At 52.2% G+C, this 21,946-nt stretch overlaps 2 protein-coding genes across 2 annotated transcripts in view; one reads left to right on the forward strand and one right to left on the reverse strand.

The window, feature by feature from the left end:
* Window positions 1–12,727, reverse strand: part of LOC132397531 (tetraspanin-4-like) — a 101,031-nt gene extending 88,304 nt beyond the window's left edge. The window contains exon 1 of the mRNA XM_059976361.1: window positions 12,572–12,727. Coding sequence (XP_059832344.1) covers window positions 12,572–12,727 — 156 coding nt within the window. The remainder of the gene's footprint in view (window positions 1–12,571) is intronic.
* An 862-nt stretch (window positions 12,728–13,589) lies between these two features.
* The window catches only part of LOC132397532 (uncharacterized), a 156,656-nt gene continuing 148,299 nt past the window's right edge, over window positions 13,590–21,946 (forward strand). The window contains exon 1 of the mRNA XM_059976362.1: window positions 13,590–14,151. Coding sequence (XP_059832345.1) covers window positions 13,822–14,151 — 330 coding nt within the window. The 5' untranslated portion in view covers window positions 13,590–13,821. The remainder of the gene's footprint in view (window positions 14,152–21,946) is intronic.

Raw genomic sequence — 21,946 nt, forward strand, 5'->3', positions numbered from 1 at the left:
CCTCTCTATTACAAACCGCTCTGTGTACTCAATCCCTGACCTCCCCTCTATTACACACCGCTCTGTGTACTCTATCGCTGACCTCCCCTCTATTACACACTGCTCTGTGTACTCTGTCCCTGACCTCCCCACTATTACACACCGCTCTGTGTACGCTATCCCTTACCTCCCCTCTCTATTACAGACCGCTCTGTGCACTCTATCCCTGACCTACCCTCTCTATTACACACTGCTCTGTGTACTCTGTCCCTGACCTCCCCACCATTACACACCGCTCTGTGTACTCTATCCCTGACCTCCCCTCTCTATTACACACCGCTCTGTGTACTCTATCCCTGACATCCGCTCTATTACACAAGACGCTGTGTACTCTATCGCTGACCTCCCCTCTCTATTACACACCGCTCACTACACTCTATCCCTGATCTACCCTCTCTATTACACACTGCTCTGTGCACTCTATCCCTGACCTCCCCTCTCTATTACACACCTCTCTGTGTACTCTATCTCTGACCTCCCCTCTATTACACACCGCTCTGTGTATATCCCTGACCTCCCCTCCATTACACACCGCTCTGTGTACTCGATCCCTGACCTCCACTCTATTACACACCACTCTGTGTACTCTATCCCTGACATCCCCTCTCTATTACACACCAATCTGTGTACTCTATCCCTGACCTCACCTCTCTATTACACACCGCTCTGTGTACTCTATCCCTGACCTCCACTCTATTACACACTGCTCTGTGTACTCTGTCCCTGACTTCCCCTCTCTATTACACACCGCTCTGTGTAATCTATCCCTGACCACCCCTCTATTACACTCGCTCTGTGCACTCTATCGCTGACCTCCCATCTCTATTACACACCGCTCACTACACTCTATCCCTGACCTCCCCTCTATTACACACCACTCTATATACTCTATCCCTGACCTCCTCTCTATTACAAACCGCTCTGTGTACTCAATCCCTGACCTCCCCTCTATTACACACCGCTCTGTGTACTCTCTCGCTGACCTCCCCTCTATTACACACTGCTCTGTGTACTCTGTCCCTGACCTCCCCACTATTACACACCGCTCTGTGTACGCTATCCCTTACCTCCCCTCTCTATTACAGACCGCTCTGTGCACTCTATCCCTGACCTCCCCTCTCTATTACACACCGCTCTGTGTACTCTATCCCTGACCTCCCCTCTATTACACACCGCTCTGTGTACTCTATCCCTGACCACCCCTCTCTATTACACACCGCTCTGTGTACTCTATCCCTGACCTCCGCTCTCTATTACACATCGCTCTGTGCACTCTATCCCTGACCTCCCCTCTCTATTACACACCGCTCACTACACTCTATCCCTGACCTACCCTCTCTATTACACACTGCTCTGTGCACTCTATCCCTGACCTCTCCTCTCTATTACACACCTCTCTGTGTACTCTATCCCTGAGCTCCCCTCTATTACACACAACTCTATATACTCTATCCCTGACCTCCCCTCTATTACACACTGCTCTGTGTACTCTGTCCCTGACCTTCCCCCCATTACACACCGCTCTGTGTACTCTATCCCTGACCGCCCCTCTCTATTACACACCGCTCTGTGTACTCTATCCCTGACATCCGCTCTATTACACAAGACGCTATGTACTCTATCGCTGACCTCCCCTCTCTATTACACACCACTCTGTGTATTCTATCCCTGACCTCCCCTCCATTACACACCGCTCTGTGTATTCTATCCCTGATCTCCCCTCTCTATTACACACCGCTCTGTGTACTCTATCCCTGACCTCCCCTCTATTACACTCCGCTCTGTGTACTCTATCCCTGACCTCACCTCTGTCAAACACCACTCTGTGTACTCTATCCCTGACCTAACCCCCCCTCTATTACACACCGCTCTGTGTATTCTATCCCTGATCTCCCCTCTCTATTACACACCGCTCTGTGTACTCTATCCCTGACCTCCCCTCTATTACACTCCGCTCTGTGTACTCTATCCCTGACCTCACCTCTGTCAAACACCACTCTGTGTACTCTATCCCTGACCTAACCCCCCCTCTATTACACACCACTCTGTGTACACTATCCCTGACCTCCCCTCTATTGCACACCGCTCTGTGTAATCTATCCCTGACCTGACCTCCCCTCTATTACACACCACTCTGTGTACTCTATTACACACCTCTCTGTGTACTCTATCCCTGACCTCCCCTCTCTATTACACACCGCTCTGTGTACTCTATCCCTGACCTCACCTCTCTATTACACACCGCTCTGTGTACTCTATCCCTGACCTCCACTCTATTACACACTGCTCTGTGTACTCTGTCCCTGACCTCCCCTCTCTATTACACACCGCTCTGTGTAATCTAACCCTGACCACCCCTCTATTACACTCGCTCTGTGCACTCTATCGCTGACCTCCCATCTCTATTACACACCGCTCACTACACTCTATCCCTGACCTCCCCTCTATTACACACCACTCTATATACTCTATCCCTGACCTGCTCTCTATTACAAACCGCTCTGTGTACTCAATCCCTGACCTCCCCTCTATTACACACCGCTCTGTGTACTCTATCGCTGACCTCCCCTCTATTACACACTGCTCTGTGTACTCTGTCCCTGACCTCCCCACTATTACACACCGCTCTGTGTACGCTATCCCTTACCTCCACTCTCTATTACAGACCGCTCTGTGCACTCTATCCCTGACCTCCCCTCTCTATTACAAACCGCTCTGTGTACTCTATCCCTGACCACCCCTCTCTATTACACACCACTCTGTGTACTCTATCCCTGACCTCCGCTCTCTATTACACACCGCTCTGTGCACTCTATCCCTGAACTCCCCTCTCTATTACACACCGCTCACTACACTCTATCCCTGACCTACCCTCTCTATTACACACTGCTCTGTGCACTCTATCCCTGACCTCTCCTCTCTATTACACACCTCTCTGTGTACTCTATCCCTGAGCTCCCCTCTATTACAAACCACTCTATATACTCTATCCCTGACCTCCCCTCTATTACACACTGCTCTGTGTACTCTGTCCCTGACCTTCCCCCCATTACACACCGCTCTGTGTACTCTATCCCTGACATCCGCTCTATTACACAAGACGCTGTGTACTCTATCGCTGACATCCCCTCTCTATTACACACCGCTCACTACACTCTATCCCTGACCTACCCTCTCTATTACACACTGCTCTGTACACTCTATCCCTGACCTCCCCTCTCTATTACACACCTCTCTGTGTACTCTATCCCTGAGCTCCACTCTATTACACAACACTCTGTGTATTCTATCCCTGACCTCCCCTCCATTACACACCGCTCTGTGTATTCTATCCCTGATCTCCCCTCTCTATTACACACCGCTCTGTGTACTCTATCCCTGACCTCCCCTCTATTACACTCCGCTCTGTGTACTCTATCCCTGACCTCACCTCTGTCAAACACCACTCTGTGTACTCTATCCCTGACCTAACCCCCCCTCTATTACACACCGCTCTGTGTACTCTATCCCTGACCTCCCCTCTCTGTTACACACCACTCTGTGTACTCTATCCCTGACCTCCCCTCTATTACACACCACTCTGTGTACACTATCCCTGACCTCCCCTCTATTGCACACCGCTCTGTGTAATCTATCCCTGACCTGACCTCCCCTCTATTACACACCACTCTGTGTACTCTATTACACACCTCTCTGTGTACTCTATCCCTGACCTCCCCTCTCTATTACACACCGCTCTGTGTACTCTATCCCTGACCTCCCCTCTATTACACACTGCTCTGTGTACTCTGTCCCTGACCTCCCCACCATTACACACCGCTCTGTGTACTCTATCCCTGACCTCCCCTCTCTATTACACACCGCTCTGTGTACTCTATCCCTGACATCCGCTCTATTACACAAGACGCTGTGTACTCTATCGCTGACCTCCCCTCTCTATTACACACCGCTCTGTGTACTCTATCCCTGAGCTCCCCTCTATTACACACCACTCTATATACTCTATCCCTGACCTCCCCTCTATTACACACTGCTCTGTGTACTCTGTCCCTGACCTCCCCACCATTACACACCGCTCTGTGTACTCTATCCCTGACATCCGCTCTATTACACAAGACGCTGTGTACTCTATCGCTGACCTCCCCTCTCTATTACACACCGCTCACTACACTCTATCCCTGACCTACCCTCTCTATTACACACTGCTCTGTGCACTCTATCCCTGACCTCCCCTCTCTATTACACACCTCTCTGTGTACTCTATCTCTGACCTCCCCTCTATTACACACCGCTCTGTGTATATCCCTGACCTCCCCTCCATTACACACCGCTCTGTGTACTCGATCCCTGACCTCCACTCTATTACACACCACTCTGTGTACTCTATACCTGACCTCCCTTCTATTACACACCACTCTGTGTACTCTATCCCTGACATCCCCTCTCTATTACACACCAATCTGTGTACTCTATCCCTGACCTCACCTCTCTATTACACACCGCTCTGTGTACTCTATCCCTGACCTCCACTCTATTACACACTGCTCTGTGTACTCTGTCCCTGACCTCCCCTCTCTATTACACACCGCTCTGTGTAATCTATCCCTGACCACCCCTCTATTACACTCGCTCTGTGCACTCTATCGCTGACCTCCCATCTCTATTACACACCGCTCACTACACTCTATCCCTGACCTCCCCTCTATTACACACCACTCTATATACTCTATCCCTGACCTCCTCTCTATTACAAACCGCTCTGTGTACTCAATCCCTGACCTCCCCTCTATTACACACCGCTCTGTGTACTCTATCGCTGACCTCCCCTCTATTACACACTGCTCTGTGTACTCTGTCCCTGACCTCCCCACTATTACACACCGCTCTGTGTACGCTATCCCTTACCTCCCCTCTCTATTACAGACCGCTCTGTGCACTCTATCCCTGACCTCCCCTCTCTATTACACACCGCTCTGTGTACTCTATCCCTGACCTCCCCTCTATTACACACCGCTCTGTGTACTCTATCCCTGACCACCCCTCTCTATTACACACCGCTCTGTGTACTCTATCCCTGACCTCCGCTCTCTATTACACATCGCTCTGTGCACTCTATCCCTGACCTCCCCTCTCTATTACACACCGCTCACTACACTCTATCCCTGACCTACCCTCTCTATTACACACTGCTCTGTGCACTCTATCCCTGACCTCTCCTCTCTATTACACACCTCTCTGTGTACTCTATCCCTGAGCTCCCCTCTATTACACACAACTCTATATACTCTATCCCTGACCTCCCCTCTATTACACACTGCTCTGTGTACTCTGTCCCTGACCTTCCCCCCATTACACACCGCTCTGTGTACTCTATCCCTGACCTCCCCTCTCTATTACACACCGCTCTGTGTACTCTATCCCTGACATCCGCTCTATTACACAAGACGCTATGTACTCTATCGCTGACCTCCCCTCTCTATTACACACCACTCTGTGTATTCTATCCCTGACCTCCCCTCCATTACACACCGCTCTGTGTATTCTATCCCTGATCTCCCCTCTCTATTACACACCGCTCTGTGTACTCTATCCCTGACCTCCCCTCTATTACACTCCGCTCTGTGTACTCTATCCCTGACCTCACCTCTGTCAAACACCACTCTGTGTACTCTATCCCTGACCTAACCCCCCCTCTATTACACACCGCTCTGTGTACTCTATCCCTGATCTCCCCTCTCTGTTACACACCACTCTGTGTACTCTATCCCTGACCTCCCCTCTATTACACACCACTCTGTGTACACTATCCCTGACCTCCCCTCTATTGCACACCGCTCTGTGTAATCTATCCCTGACCTGACCTCCCCTCTATTACACACCACTCTGTGTACTCTATTACACACCTCTCTGTGCACTCTATCCCTGACCTCCCCTCTCTATTACACACCGCTCTGTGTACCCTATCCCTGACCTCACCTCTCTATTACACACCGCTCTGTGTACTCTATCCCTGACCTCCACTCTATTACACACTGCTCTGTGTACTCTGTCCCTGACCTCCCCTCTCTATTACACACCGCTCTGTGTAATCTATCCCTGACCACCCCTCTATTACACTCGCTCTGTGCACTCTATCGCTGACCTCCCATCTCTATTACACACCGCTCACTACACTCTATCCCTGACCTCCCCTCTATTACACACCACTCTATATACTCTATCCCTGACCTGCTCTCTATTACAAACCGCTCTGTGTACTCAATCCCTGACCTCCCCTCTATTACAGACCGCTCTGTGTACTCTATCGCTGACCTCCCCTCTATTACACACTGCTCTGTGTACTCTGTCCCTGACCTCCCCACTATTACACACCGCTCTGTGTACGCTATCCCTTACCTCCACTCTCTATTACAGACCGCTCTGTGCGCTCTATCCCTGACCTCCCCTCTCTATTACACACCGCTCTGTGTACTCTATCCCTGACCACCCCTCTCTATTACACACCGCTCTGTGTACTCTATCCCTGACCTCCGCTCTCTATTACACATCGCTCTGTGCACTCTATCCCTGACCTCCCCTCTCTATTACACACCGCTCACTACACTCTATCCCTGACCTACCCTCTCTATTACACACTGCTCTGTGCACTCTATCCCTGACCTCTCCTCTCTATTACACACCTCTCTGTGTACTCTATCCCTGAGCTCCCCTCTATTACACACCACTCTATATACTCTATCCCTGACCTCCCCTCTATTACACACTGCTCTGTGTACTCTGTCCCTGACCTTCCCCCCATTACACACCGCTCTGTGTACTCTATCCCTGACCTCCCCTCTCTATTACACACCGCTCTGTGTACTCTATCCCTGACATCCTCTCTATTACACAAGACGCTGTGTACTCTATCGCTGACCTCCCCTCTCTATTACACACCGCTCACTACACTCTATCCCTGACCTACCCTCTCTATTACACACTGCTCTGTGCACTCTATCCCTGACCTCCCCTCTCTATTACACACCTCTCTGTGTACTCTATCCCTGAGCTCCACTCTATTATACACCACTCTGTGTATTCTATCCCTGACCTCCCCTCCATTACACACCGCTCTGTGTATTCTATCCCTGATCTCCCCTCTCTATTACACACCGCTCTGTGTAATCTATCCCTGACCTCCCCTCTATTACACTCCGCTCTGTGTACTCTATCCTTGACCTCACCTCTGTCAAACACCACTCTGTGTACTCTATCCCTGACCTAACCCCCCCTCTATTACACACCGCTCTGTGTACTCTATCCCTGACCTCCCCTCTCTGTTACACACCACTCTGTGTACTCTATCCCTGACCTCCCCTCTATTGCATACCGCTCTGTGTAATCTATCCCTGACCTGACCTCCCTATTACACACCACTCTGTGTACTCTATTACACACCTCTCTGTGTACTCTATCCCTGACCTCCCCTCTCTATTACACACCGCTCTGTGTACTCTATCCCTGACCTCCCCTCTATTACACACCGCTCTGTGTACTCTATCCCTGACCTCCACTCTATTACACACTGCTCTGTGTACTCTGTCCCTGACCTCCCCTCTCTATTACACACCGCTCTGTGTACTCTATACCTGACCTCCCCTCTCTATTACACACCACTCTGTGTATTCTATCCCTGCCCTCCCCTCTATTACACACCGCTCTGTGTCCTCTATCCCTGAGCTCCCCTCTATTACACACCACTCTGTGTACTCTATCCCTGAGCTCCCCTTTATTACACTCGCTCTGTGCACTCTATCGCTGACCTCCCATCTCTATTACACACCGCTCACTACACTCTATCCCTCACCTCCCCTCTGTTACACACCACTCTATATACTCTATCCCTGACCTCCTCTCTATTACAAACCGCTCTGTGTAATCAATCCCTGACCTCCCCTCTATTACACACCGCTCTGTGTACTCTATCCCTGACCTCCGCTCTCTATTACACACCGCTCTGTGCACTCTATCCCTGAGCTCCCCTCCATTACACACCGCTCTGTGTATTCTATCCCTGATCTCCCCTCTCTATTACTCACCGCTCTGTGTACTCCATCCCTGACCTCCCCTCTCTATTACACACCACTCTGTGTACTCTATCCCTGACCTCCCCTCTATTACACACCACTCTGTGTACTCTATCCCTGACCTCCCCTCTATTGCACACCGCTCTGTGTACTCTATCCCTGACCTGACCTCCCCTCTATTACACACCACTCTGTGTACTCTATTACATACCTCTCTGTGTACTCTATCCCTGACCTCCCCTCTCTATTACACACCGCTCTGTGTACTCTATCCCTGAACTCCCCTCTATTACACACCGCTCTGTGTACTCTATCCCTGACCACCCCTCTCTATTACACACCGCTCTGTGTACTCTATCCCTCACCTCCCCTCTCTATTCCACACCGCTCTGTGCACTCTATCCCTGACCTCCCCTCTCTATTACACACCGCTCACTACACTCTATCCCTGACCTACCCTCTCTATTACACACTGCTCTGTGCACTCTATCCCTGACCTCCCCTCTCTATTACACACCTCTCTGTGTACTCTATCCCTGAGCTCCCCTCTATTACACACCACTCTGTGTATTCTATCCCTGACCTCCCCTCCATTACACACCGCTCTGTGTATTCTATCCCTGATCTCCCCTCTCTATTACACACCGCTCTGTGTACTCTATCCCTGACCTCCCCTCTATTACACTCCGCTCTGTGTACTCTATCCCTGACCTCACCTCTGTCAAACACCACTCTGTGTACTCTATCCCTGACCTAACCCCCCCTCTATTACACACCGCTCTGTGTACTCTATCCCTGACCTCCCCTCTCTATTACACACCGCTCTGTGCACTCTATCCCTGACCTCCCCTCTCTACTACACACCACTCTGTGTACTCTATCCCTGACATCCGCTCTATTACACAAGACTCTGTGTACTCTATCGCTGACCTCCCCTCTCTATTACACACCGCTCACTACACTCTATCCCTGACCTACACTCTCTATTACACACTGCTCTGTGCACTCTATCCCTGACCTCCCATCTCTATTACACACCTCTCTGTGTACTCTATCCCTGAGCTCCCCTCTATTACACACCACTCTGTGTATTCTATCCCTGACCTCCCCTCCATTACACACCGCTCTGTGTATTCTATCCCTGATCTCCCCTCTCTATTACACACCGCTCTGTGTACTCTATCCCTGACCTCCCCTCTATTACACTCCGCTCTGTGTACTCTATCCCTGACCTCACCTCTGTCAAACACCACTCTGTGTACTCTATCCCTGACCTAACCCCCCCTCTATTACACACCGCTCTGTGTACTCTATCCCTGACCTCCCCGCTCTGTTACACACCACTCTGTGTACTCTATCCCTGACCTCCCCTCTATTACACACCACTCTGTGTACTCTATCCCTGACCTCCCCTCTATTGCACACCGCTCTGTGTACTCTATCCCTGACCTGACCTCCCCTCTATTACACACCACTCTGTGTACTCTATTACATACCTCTCTGTGTACTCTATCCCTGACCTCCCCTCTCTATTACACACCGCTCTGTGTACTCTATCCCTGAACTCCCCTCTATTACACACCGCTCTGTGTTCTCTATCCCTGACCACCCCTCTCTATTACACACCGCTCTGTGTACTCTATCCCTGACCTCCCCTCTATATTCCACACCGCTCTGTGCACTCTATCCCTGACCTCCCCTCTCTATTACACACCGCTCACTACACTCTATCCCTGACCTACCCTCTCTATTACACACTGCTCTGTGCACTCTATCCCTGACCTCCCCTCTCTATTACACACCTCTCTGTGTACTCTATCCCTGAGCTCCCCTCTATTACACACCACTCTGTGTATTCTATCCCTGACCTCCCCACTATTACACACCGCTCTGTGTACGCTATCCCTGACCTCCCCTCTCTATTACACACCGCTCTGTGCACTCTATCCCTGACCTCCCCTCTCTATTACACACTACTCTGTGTACTCTATCCCTGACATCCGCTCTATTACACAAGACTCTGTGTACTCTATCGCTGACCTCCCTTCTCTATTACACACCGCTCACTACACTCTATCCCTGACCTACCCTCTCTATTACACACTGCTCTGTGCACTCAATCCCTGACCTCCCCTCTCTATTACACACCTCTCTGTGTACTCTATCCCTGAGCTCCCCTCTATTACACACCACTCTGTGTATTCTATCCCTGACCTCCCCTCTATTATACACCTCTCTGTGTATTCTATCCCTGATCTCCCCTCTCTATTACACACCGCTCTGTGTACTCTATCCCTGACCTCCCCTCTATTACACTCCGCTCTGTGTACTCTATCCCTGACCTCACCTCTGTCAAACACCACTCTGTGTACTCTATCCCTGACCTGACCCCCCCTCTATTACACACCGCTCTGTGTACTCTATCCCTGACCTCCCCTCTCTGTTACACACCACTCTGTGTACTCTATCCCTGACCTCCCCTATATTACACACCACTCTGTGTACTCTATCCCTGACCTCCCCTCTATTGCACACCGCTCTGTGTACTCTATCCCTGACCTCCCCTCTCTATTACACACCACTCTGTGTACTCTATTACACACCTCTCTGTGTACTCTATCCCTGACCTCCCCTCTCTATTACACACCGCTCTGTGTACTCTATCCCTGACCTCCCCTCTATTACACACCGCTCTGTGTACTCTATCCCTGACCTCCACTCTATTACGCACTGCTCTGTGTACTCTGTCCCTGACCTCCCCTCTCTATTACACACCGCTCTGTGTACTCTATCCCTGACCTCCCCTCTCTATTACACACTGCTCTGTGCACTCTATCCCTGACCTCCCATCTCTATTACACACCACTCTGTGTACTTTATCCCTGAGCTCCCCTCTATTACACACCACTCTGTGTATTCTATCCCTGACCTCCCCTCTATTACACACCGCTCTGTGTATTCTATCCCTGATCTCCCCTCTCTATTACACACCGCTCTGTGTACTCTAAACCTGACCTCCCCTCTATTACACACCGCTCTGTGTACTCTATCCCTGACCTCCCCTCTGTTACACACCACTCTGTGTACTCTATCTCTGACCTCCCCTCTATTACACACCACTCTGTGTACTCTATCCCTGACCTCCCCTCTATTACACACCGCTCTGTGTACTCTATCCCTGACCTCCCCTCTCTATTACACACCGCTCTGTGTACTCTATCCCTGACCTCCCCTCTCTATTACACACAACTGTGTACTCTATCCCTGACCTCCCCTCTATTACACACCGCTTTGTTTACTCTATCCCAGAGCTGCCCTCTCTATTACACACCGCTCTGTGTACTCTATCCCTGACCTCCCCTCTATTACACACCGCTGTGTGTACTCTGTCCCTGATCTCCCCTCTATTACACACTGCTCTGTGCACTCTGTGCCTGACCTCACCTCTCTATTACACACCGCTCTGTGTAGATTACATTATCTATTCCCACTCCCTCTCTATTACACACGACTCCGTCTACTTTATCTCTGTCATTACGCACTGCTCTGTGTACATTACATTATCTCTGCCCTCTCCTGAGCAACACACTCACAAAATGCTGGGAGATCTCAGGAGATCAGGCAATAACTACGGAAACAGTCGACATTTCAGGTCTGCAGGGTCTCAGTCCAAATCATCGACTGTTTATTCATCTCCAGAGATGCTGCCTGGCCTCCTGAGTTCCTCCAGCATCTTATGTGTGTTGCTCTGGATTTCCAGCATCTGCAGAATCTCTCCTGTTTATGATCTGCCCTCTGCTATATGCTCCATTGCATGATTACATATAACTCGTTATCAAAACCCTTCAGCAATTCTCTATTGTGTTCCTGTTGTTTCTCACCTCCTACAGCTACTCTATGGATAGATACTGTAATAGACAGTGGTGCCCGTCCGCTCACCACTCCAACGTTTGTTTCATTCTGCTCAGATCTCCATCTCCTCCACACCAAGCAGTGGCCTACAGTTTATTGTCACATGCCAGGAACAGGTACAATGAAAAAATTGTTTGCAGAACCACAGGCATATTGGTGCAGACAAAACCTAATATAAATTACACAATGCTGTGAAGAAAATTTACAGCAAAACAAGACATTACTGGAAAAAGCACAATGTTAAATAACTAACGGCAGTACTAGAGGCGTTCTGTTAGCGAGGTAAGATCAGCGCTGTACAGTTCCATTCAAGAACTGGATGTAACTGTTCTTGAACCTGGGAGTGTTGAACTTCTGCACCTCCCATCTGGCGGTAGCAGCGAGAAGAGGGCATGGCCCGGTCGGTGGGATTTCCGATAGATGCTGCCTTCTTGAAACCGGGCCTCCTGTAGATGCTGTCAGTAGTGGGGAGGGCTGTGCCCACTACTCCGCGGACTCTAGCACGTTGAAATCTTGTTCCAGGCCGTGATACAATCGGTTAGGATGCTTCCTACAGTGCATCTGGAGGTCTGTTTGCTATTGGTGACGGGCCAATTGTCCCGAAGCTTGAGAGAAACTGGGGGCACTGGTGTGCTTTCACTGTGCTGGGCCCAGGAGAGGTAATCGGCGATGCTGCTGGCTCCTGTTCCACCGGCCAGTACCACCGACATACCGAGCACGGCTGCAACTGAACAGATGTGTGTGAACAAGCTCTGAAATAGTGCCGGAGAAGTAAACGGAGGCGTGGGAAATACGCTCGCCCATACACCAGCCCTGCAGCAGTCTAAATCTCCCTGTGCGAGTCTTACAAATATCTGCTTCTTTAGTCTTTCACGGAATTCTGGCCCTGTACGTTCAGAGTTGAACCTGCCTCAATCGCTGGTGTCCGGCTCTTTGTACCCCACCACCCCCCACCACTCCCACAGTACGCTGCCTCGTTACATTATCAGTCCACCTTTCCTGTCCCTTGTCACCTCCGCGCCTCTCGTCTCTTCAGTCCCTCTGGCGGCACAAGCCTTCCCCGGCCTCGACCGCTGACTCAGTCTCCCACCTGGCCCACAACCAGGACAGAGTGCCCAGAACGCGGGGCATTTGTTCAAAGCCGGGGCGATTAATATTAAACCCCGTCTCTCATACTCTGATGCCGACCCTTGAACCTGTTAAGAGTTCTTAATCCCCTGCCTCCGAACCACAGCTTCCTTAACCCGCAGCTACTGGCCCGTGCGTCGATGGTAGTCACCCGGCTTTCCGTCAGGGAAGTGGCCGCAGTGGACACGGCCATTCCCACAGGCAGCCCGGGGTTGCGGGCTGGAAGATGCGGGGCGAAGAGGAATTGTCTCTGCAGAGTGGGAGACCGGCTCTCTCTGCAGGATGCGCCGCTGCTGCTCTCTGATTGGCTTGGAGGGTGGGCACCTGGTCCGGGATTGGCTGGGAGCGGGCCGCCGCGGATGAGATCGCGACTTTAATTGGAAAGGAGACGGTGACAGCGAGCGAGCGGAGCCGGAGCGCAGTGGGAGCGGAGCCGGAGCGGAGCGCACATCGTCCGGAGCGGCCGCGGTTCGCGGAAGAGGGAAGGGGAGGAGTGAGAGTAGGAGCTCCGGACAGACCCCCGGGGGTCCCCAGCCGGACCATGTGAGGAGGAAAGGACTACCACATTTGCAGCGTCCGGACGGTCACCCCACAGGGGATCCTCGTCCCGGGACCATGCCCCTCTCGGGAAGAGTTGGTCTCGCATGAGAAGACCCCGGTGGGAGCGTCCCCGAAGATGAACCGATCGGAGAGCGACGAGTCGACCTATCACCGCAGCCCGTCCGTGGACAGCAGGGACTACGCCGGCGCCCAGAACGGCTTCCGCCGCTACAGTAGCGTGTATGGTGGCCAGTTCGGGGCCAACACCTCCTTCCTTGGGATGCATACCAACCCCGGGCCTAAAGCCAGCAAGACGGCATACAAGTCGGCCAAGGGCAGTAAATATGTGGTCTTTTACTTGGATCTCTCCTTTATATTCCTTCTAGAATTGAAGAGGTGCAGCCTGGCCCAGAACTGCTTGCAGTGCCTCAAGTACCTCATGTTTGTCTTCAATCTTCTCTTCTGGGTAAGTGATCTCTCCTTCTTCAACCTCTGACCCACTGCCTGTTAGTTCTTGCTCTGTACTGGTACTTTAGAAGAACTATTCCTTCCAGTCTAATAGCATGGAAGTGAACCCTCTGGGGCTATCTGTACCAATCACAATGATCACATTTCATTGTTTTCATCTATTCCTACCCGCCCCTCCCCCGGGACAACCTGCAGTCACCCACTAACCTGTTGGCCTGCACAACTTTGAGGTGTGGGAAGAAACCAGGATGGATAAAGGGAAAGTGTAAGGCCAAATATGGGAATTGGGCTAACTTAGGCACCTTGGTTAGATTGAAGAGGATGGGTTGAATGGCCTGTTTCCATGCCGTATATTATTTTATGGCTGTAGAAATGCATGGACACTGACAGAACATGCAGACTCCACATGGACACTGACGGAACATGCAAACTCCACATGGACACTGACAGAACATGCAGACTCCACGTGGACACTGCGAGAACATGCAAACTCCACGTGGACACTGACAGAACATGCAGACTCCGCGTGGACACTGACAGAACATGCAGACTCCACATGGACACTGACAGAACATGCAAACTCCACGTGGACACTGACAGAACATGCAGACTCCACGTGGACTCTGACAGAACATGCCAACTCCACGTGGACACTGACAGAACATGCAGACTCCACGTGGACACTGACAGAACATGCAGACTCCACGTGGACTCTGACAGAACATACAAACTCCACGTGGACGCTGACAGAACATGCAGACTCCACGTGGACACTGACAGAACATGCAGACTCCACGTGGACACTGACAGAACATGCAGACTCCACGTGGACTCTGACAGAACATGCAAACTCCACGTGGACACTGACAGAACATGCAAACTCCACGTGGACACTGACAGAACATGCAAACTCCACGTGGACACTGACAGGACATGCAGACTCCACGTGGACACTGACAGAACATGCAAACTCCACGTGGACACTGACAGAACATGCAGACTCCATGTGGACACTGACAGGACATGCAAACTCCACGTGGACACTGACAGAACATGCAAACTCCACGTGGACACTGACAGAACATGCAGACTCCACGTGGACACTGACAGAACATGCAGACTCCGCGTGGACAGCACTGGATGTAGGTTTGAATCTGGGTCTCTGGCATTGTGAGACAGTAGCTCTACCAGTTTGTCTCTCTGCTGGCCCTGTGTCTTCACGCCTTGGCACTGGTTCTGAACCATGACTGAGTGAGTTAATTTCCACAAAGCTACATGACCTCCCTATATTTTACTCACATTCCCGACCACTTCCCCTCTCCAAAGGGATTAATCTCCATTATACTTAACGGGTGTTGCTAGAGGTTTAAATCATTGTAACCAGGACAGTTGCACCCCCCACCCCCAGCAGCAATCATTCCAGGACCGGTATTCCAATTATTCCTTTGGACAGAGGGGTGGCTTGGGAAAGCAGGGAGGCTATTGCCTGGAGGGAACCAAAAGGAGGCACTTCTGTTGATCGAGAGCGTGCATCTGGGACCAGAGCAGCACGATGACCTGAGTTAACCCCACACTTGCCTCTTGGTGCACGGGACTGAGTTTAACTTCCCAGGATCTACAGAATGACAGCTCCCTCTGCTTCGGAGCCCGATGACTAAGTTGTTTGGGGTGGGAAGATGCTCCACTCATCAGCACCCCGACTGAGGGGCACGCGCAGTGTGCGCGTCTCCACACGCGGCTGAGGACAACTTGCGGCTGCTGCGAGCGGTGACGAGTGGCACCAGGTTTTCGGAGGTGGCAGGCACCACAAGCTTGTCAACCAACTGTAGTTACAAACAGCCAGCCCAGGCTACGAGAACTCTGCAACATTTCAAATAACTTTAATAATTGGAGAACAGCAGGGAAAGTTAACATGGTGGGATTCTGAACCTTTAAACTGAGTTATGTTTGCAGCTGGATTTGTCATTTGGAATTGGGTTTTTTTTGGTATTGTTTAGTGTCCGAGACACAGTGAGAACTGCTACAGGCAGGCAGCAGAAAGAAAAGCAGATTGCAGAATACAGGGTCACAGTTACGGGGATGGTGCAGTGAAGCTCAATTTGAAGATACCAGAGGTCCGTTCAGCAAAGGCATAGAAGCTGCCCTTGAGTCTGTTGATACGTGTCCTAGCTTTGGTAGCTTCTTCCCAGTAGGCTGTGTGGAGGTGACACGAGGGGCTGGTGTCTCTACGTGGCAGAACAGGGCTGGGGCGCTGATGGAGGTTGTGCTGTGGCACCTACTGAGAGTCATTGCACGGCACCTTTCCTTTGTCGGCTTGATGTTGATTTGCTTGCAGATGAAGCTTATGCACGAGTTAGAGAGTCATGCATTAAGGAACCAGGTCCTTTGGCTCAACACATCCATGCTAACCATCAACCAGCCAATGACACTGATCCCATTTCATTCTTCAACTCTCTTCTACCACTAACCCGTATGCTGGAGACAACTTACAGGGGCCGATTAGCCTACCCAACCCACACGTCTTTGGGATGTGAGAGGAATCCAGGGCGAGTGTATGGATTCCACACACATAGCACAGAACCCAGGAACAAACCAACCAGGAGATCCCCCAACCCAGCACCAGCTCCCCCCCACCGCTCTGCATTGGTGACTAGAGATGAGGAGTGGGGCCTGAAGATAGAATATGCAAAGTCCCATACCCTGTGTATACATGGAGCACTGACTCCTCCCGGCTGCAGAAAGGGAATTGTGGGCTACACTGACTGGGTTGTGTATTCCAAGGGCATGTTATTGCTGCACTCCATGCCTCATGTGGAAAGGTACACATCATTCTGCATGAAGTCACAGAGTTCACGGATGTCACTGAGTGACAGTTTACGCCTACACTTGCAAGATACGGGTCTTCGGCAAGGCCAGTGTATGTAACTCCTTCAGTTTCAAGTTTATTGTCAGTCTACCATACACATGAACCATTGTACCTCTGGGTCCCAGGTACAAAACACAATACACACAGTCATGCACAACACATAGTTACAACACAGCACTGACTGTCACAGAATCATATTAACACAGATTCCTGAGTGGCATGGCTTGAAGATTGATGGTGCACAGGATGTTGTCCTGAAGCCACGTTTCTGTAAGAATAAGCACGTTGCAGTTCCTCATTTTGTGTTCGGTCAGTTGAAGATGAAGGTAATCCGGTTTGTTTTGCAGGGGATGGGAGAGACGGCCTCAGGGATTTAGGCTTTAATCTAGCAGTAATTCCAGCAGGCTTGCCCTGCTTCTCTTTTCTCTTACACTACTTCCCCGAGTAGCTGTGACAGGGGACACCGCCTGGTCCATGCAGTTGCCCAAGGCTACACAGCTCCTACGCGGTCAGTCTCACTAACAAACCAGACACAGCATTTTGTATTGTTACTGTCTAACAGGGTCTTGCAATCATACGAAAAACAAACATTGCACCATTTGTTGCACCTGGACTGTGACTAAGTGCGCCACCATCTTATCGGAAAATGTAATGAGACTCCTCATTGCCCTTACGCTAAATGTCTCACTGGACCATTACAAAAGGCCAGTAGTGATCAATTTCACTGTACAGCCCTGTCTGGGGAAGAAGCCAGATTTCCTTTCTTAATGGGCATTAGTGCACCAAATGCAATCTGACAGTTCATAGCTAACGTTACCCAGGCTGACTTTTTAATTCCAGATTTACTTAATTGTCCAGCTGCCAAGGCAGGACTTGAACTGGTGCCTCTGGGCACTGCTAAGCCAGTAGCTGACGTGCCTGTCAGGGTTTGCAGCACACAGACATGATGAGTTTCCGTGCCTGATGATGGAGCAGATTTTTGTCCCCTTGCTCTGGGTAGGGGAGTTCTGGGCACAAGGTGTGAATATTTGTCTGGTTTCTGGGAATTTAGACCCCTACGTGAGCTCTTGACATCACAGACCACGGTCCAGAAACATTCTGCGCTGGACACCGTGCGGCTGGGAAGTTGGCTAGATTACAGGACGTACGAGTTACGTTCCTGAGTCCATTTTTAAGTCAGATTTGTACATAAGTCAGAACAAATACATCCGGTATTATTTAGCGTCAGTTAGTCAAACGTTTGTCTTAGTATATAGTGTATATTTTACCTTTCTATGCATATAAAACACTTAAGAAACATATATATTCCAATAATTAAACCACTGCGTTGCTTAGTAATAATTGTAGCTTTCATTGGGTCAGGGCCTTTCACATGCTCCATTATTCTCACTTTATCCGTTATCCTTTAAAATTGTTTCGATTGTTGACCGACTGGAGCCTAACGATTTTCCAATAACCGATGGTGTTTCACCTCTTTCCAAACGCTTTATTGTTTCCACTTTATTTTCAATCGCGATCGCTTCCCATCAATGGAACAGAAACACTGCGGGCAGCGGCTCCCGAGCTCCGCCAGGTCTTAAGGACCACCACACCGAGCCAGGTTAAATGGGACAAGTGGGGGCTGTGCTAGGTTTGGGTATTTGATCCTCCACAATATTCCTCGTGGGAATTTAAACTGGAGTTGGCAGTGTTTATTTTTACGAGGTCGAGTTTCAAGCTCGACATCAACCCGGCACGGACGGTACGGGAGTCACTGGATCGACATCAACCCGGCACGGACGGTACGGGAGTCACTGGATGGACATCAACCCGGCACGGACGGTACGGGAGTCACTGGATGGACATCAACCCGGCACGGACGGTACGGGAGTCACTGGATCCACATCAACCCGGCACGGACGGTACGGGAGTCACTGGATGGACATCAACCCGGCACGGACGGTACGGGAGTCACTGGATCGACATCAACCCGGCACGGACGGTACGGGAGTCACTGGATGGACATCAACCCGGCACGGACGGTACGGGAGTCACTGGATGGACATCAACCCGGCACGGACGGTACGGGAGTCACTGGATGGACATCAACCCGGCACGGACGGTACGGGAGTCACTGGATGGACATCAACCCGGCACGGACGGTACGGGAGTCACTGGATCGACATCAACCCGGCACGGATGGTACGGGAGTCACTGAATCGACATCAACCTGGCACGGACGGTACGGGAGTCACTGGATCGACATCAACCCGGCACGGATGGAACGGGAGTCACTGGATGGACATCAACCCGGCACGGACGGTATGGGAGTCACTGGATCGACATCAACCGGCACGGATGGAACGGGAGTCACTGGATGGACATCAACCCGGCACGGACGGTACGGGAGTCACTGGATGGACATCAACCCGGCACGGACGGTATTGGAGTCACTGGATCGACATCAACCCGGCACGGATGGAAAGGGAGTCACTGGATGGACATCAACCCGGCACGGATGGTACGGGAGTCACTGGATCGACATCAACCCGGCACGGATGGTATGGGAGTCACTGGATCGACATCAACCCGGCACGGACGGTACGGGAGTCACTGGATCGACATCAACCCGGCACGGATGGAACAGGAGTCACTGGATCGACATTAACCCGGCACGGATGGTACGGGAGTCACTGGCTCGAGATCAACCCGGCACGGATGGTACGGGAGTCACTGGATCGACATCAACCCGGCACGGATGGAACGGGAGTCACTGGATCGAGATCAACCCGGCACGGATGGTACGGGAGTCACTGGATGGACATCAACCCGGCACGGACGGTACGGGAGTCACTGGATCGAGATCAACCCGGCACGGACGGTACGGGAGTCACTGGATCGACATCAACCCGGCACGGACGGTACGGGAGTCACTGGATGGACATCAACCCGGCACGGACGGTACGGGAGTCACTGGATGGACATCAACCCGGCACGGATGGTACGGGAGTCACTGGATCGACATCAACCCGGCACGGACGGTACGGGAGTCACTGGATGGACATCAACCCGGCACGGACGGTACGGGAGTCACTGGATGGACATCAACCCGGCACGGACGGTACGGGAGTCACTGGATCGACATCAACCCGGCACGGACGGTACGGGAGTGACTGGATGGACATCAACCCGGCACGGACGGTACGGGAGTCACTGGATCGACATCAACCCGGCACGGACGGTACGGGAGTCACTGGATCGACATCAACCCGGCACGGACGGTACGGGAGTCACTGGATCGACATCAACCCGGCACGGACGGTACGGGAGGAACTGGATCGACATCAACCCGGCACGGATGGTACGGGAGTCACTGGATCGACATCAACCCGGCACGGACGGTACGGGAGTCACTGGACGGACATCAACCCGGCACGGACGGTACGGGAGTCACTGGACGGACATCAACCCGGCACGGACGGTACGGGAGTCACTGGATCGACATCAACCCGGCACGGACGGTACGGGAGTCACTGGATCGACATCAACCCGGCACGGACGGTACGGGAGTCACTGGATGGACATCAACCCGGCACGGACGGTACGGGAGTCACTGGATCGACATCAACCCGGCACGGACGGTACGGGAGTCACTGGATGGACATCAACCCGGCACGGATGGTACGGGAGTCACTGGATCGACATCAACCCGGCACGGACGGTACGGGAGTCACTGGATCGAGATCAACCCGGCACGGACGGTACGGGAGTCACTGGATGGACATCAACCCGGCACGGATGGTACGGGAGTCACTGGATCGACATCAACCCGGCACGGACGGTACGGGAGTCACTGGATCGAGATCAACCCGGCACGGACGGTACGGGAGTCACTGGATGGACATCAACCCGGCACGGACGGTACGGGAGTCACTGGATGGACATCAACCCGGCACGGACGGTACGGGAGTCACTAGATCGACATCAACCCGGCACGGACGGTACGGGAGTGACTGGACGGACATCAACCCGGCACGGACGGTACGGGAGTCACTGGATCGACATCAACCCGGCACGGACGGTACGGGAGTGACTGGATCGACATCAACCCGGCACGGACGGTACGGGAGTCACTGGATCGACATCAACCCGGCACGGATGGTACGGGAGTCACTGGATGGACATCAACCCGGCACGGACGGTACGGGAGTCACTGGATCGACATCAACCCGGCACGGACGGTACGGGAGTCACTGGATCGACATCAACCCGGCACGGACGGTATGGGAGTCACTGGATGGACATCAACCCGGCACGGACGGTACGGGAGTCACTGGATCGAGATCAACCCGGCACGGACGGTACGGGAGTCACTGGATGGACATCAACCCGGCACGGACGGTACGGGAGTCACTGGATCGACATCAACCCGGCACGGACGGTACGGGAGTCACTGGATGGACATCAACCCGGCACGGACGGTACGGGAGTCACTGGATCGACATCAACCCGGCACGGACGGTACGGGAGTCACTGGATGGACATCAACCCGGCACGGACGGTACGGGAGTCACTGGATCGACATCAACCCGGCACGGACGGTACGGGAGTCACTGGATGGACATCAACCCGGCACGGACGGTACGGGAGTCACTGGATGGACATCAACCCGGCACGGACGGTACGGGAGTCACTGGATGGACATCAACCCGGCACGGACGGTACGGGAGTCACTGGATCGACATCAACCCGGCACGGACGGTACGGGAGTCACTGGATGGACATCAACCCGGCACGGACGGTACGGGAGTAACTGGATCGACATCAACCCGGCACGGACGGTACGGGAGTAACTGGATGGACATCAACCCGGCACGGACGGTACGGGAGTCACTGGATCGACATCAACCCGGCACGGTCGGTACGGGAGTCACTGGATCGACATCAA

Source organism: Hypanus sabinus, chromosome 7, assembly GCF_030144855.1.
Source record: "Hypanus sabinus isolate sHypSab1 chromosome 7, sHypSab1.hap1, whole genome shotgun sequence".
Taxonomy (NCBI): Eukaryota; Metazoa; Chordata; class Chondrichthyes; order Myliobatiformes; family Dasyatidae; genus Hypanus; species Hypanus sabinus.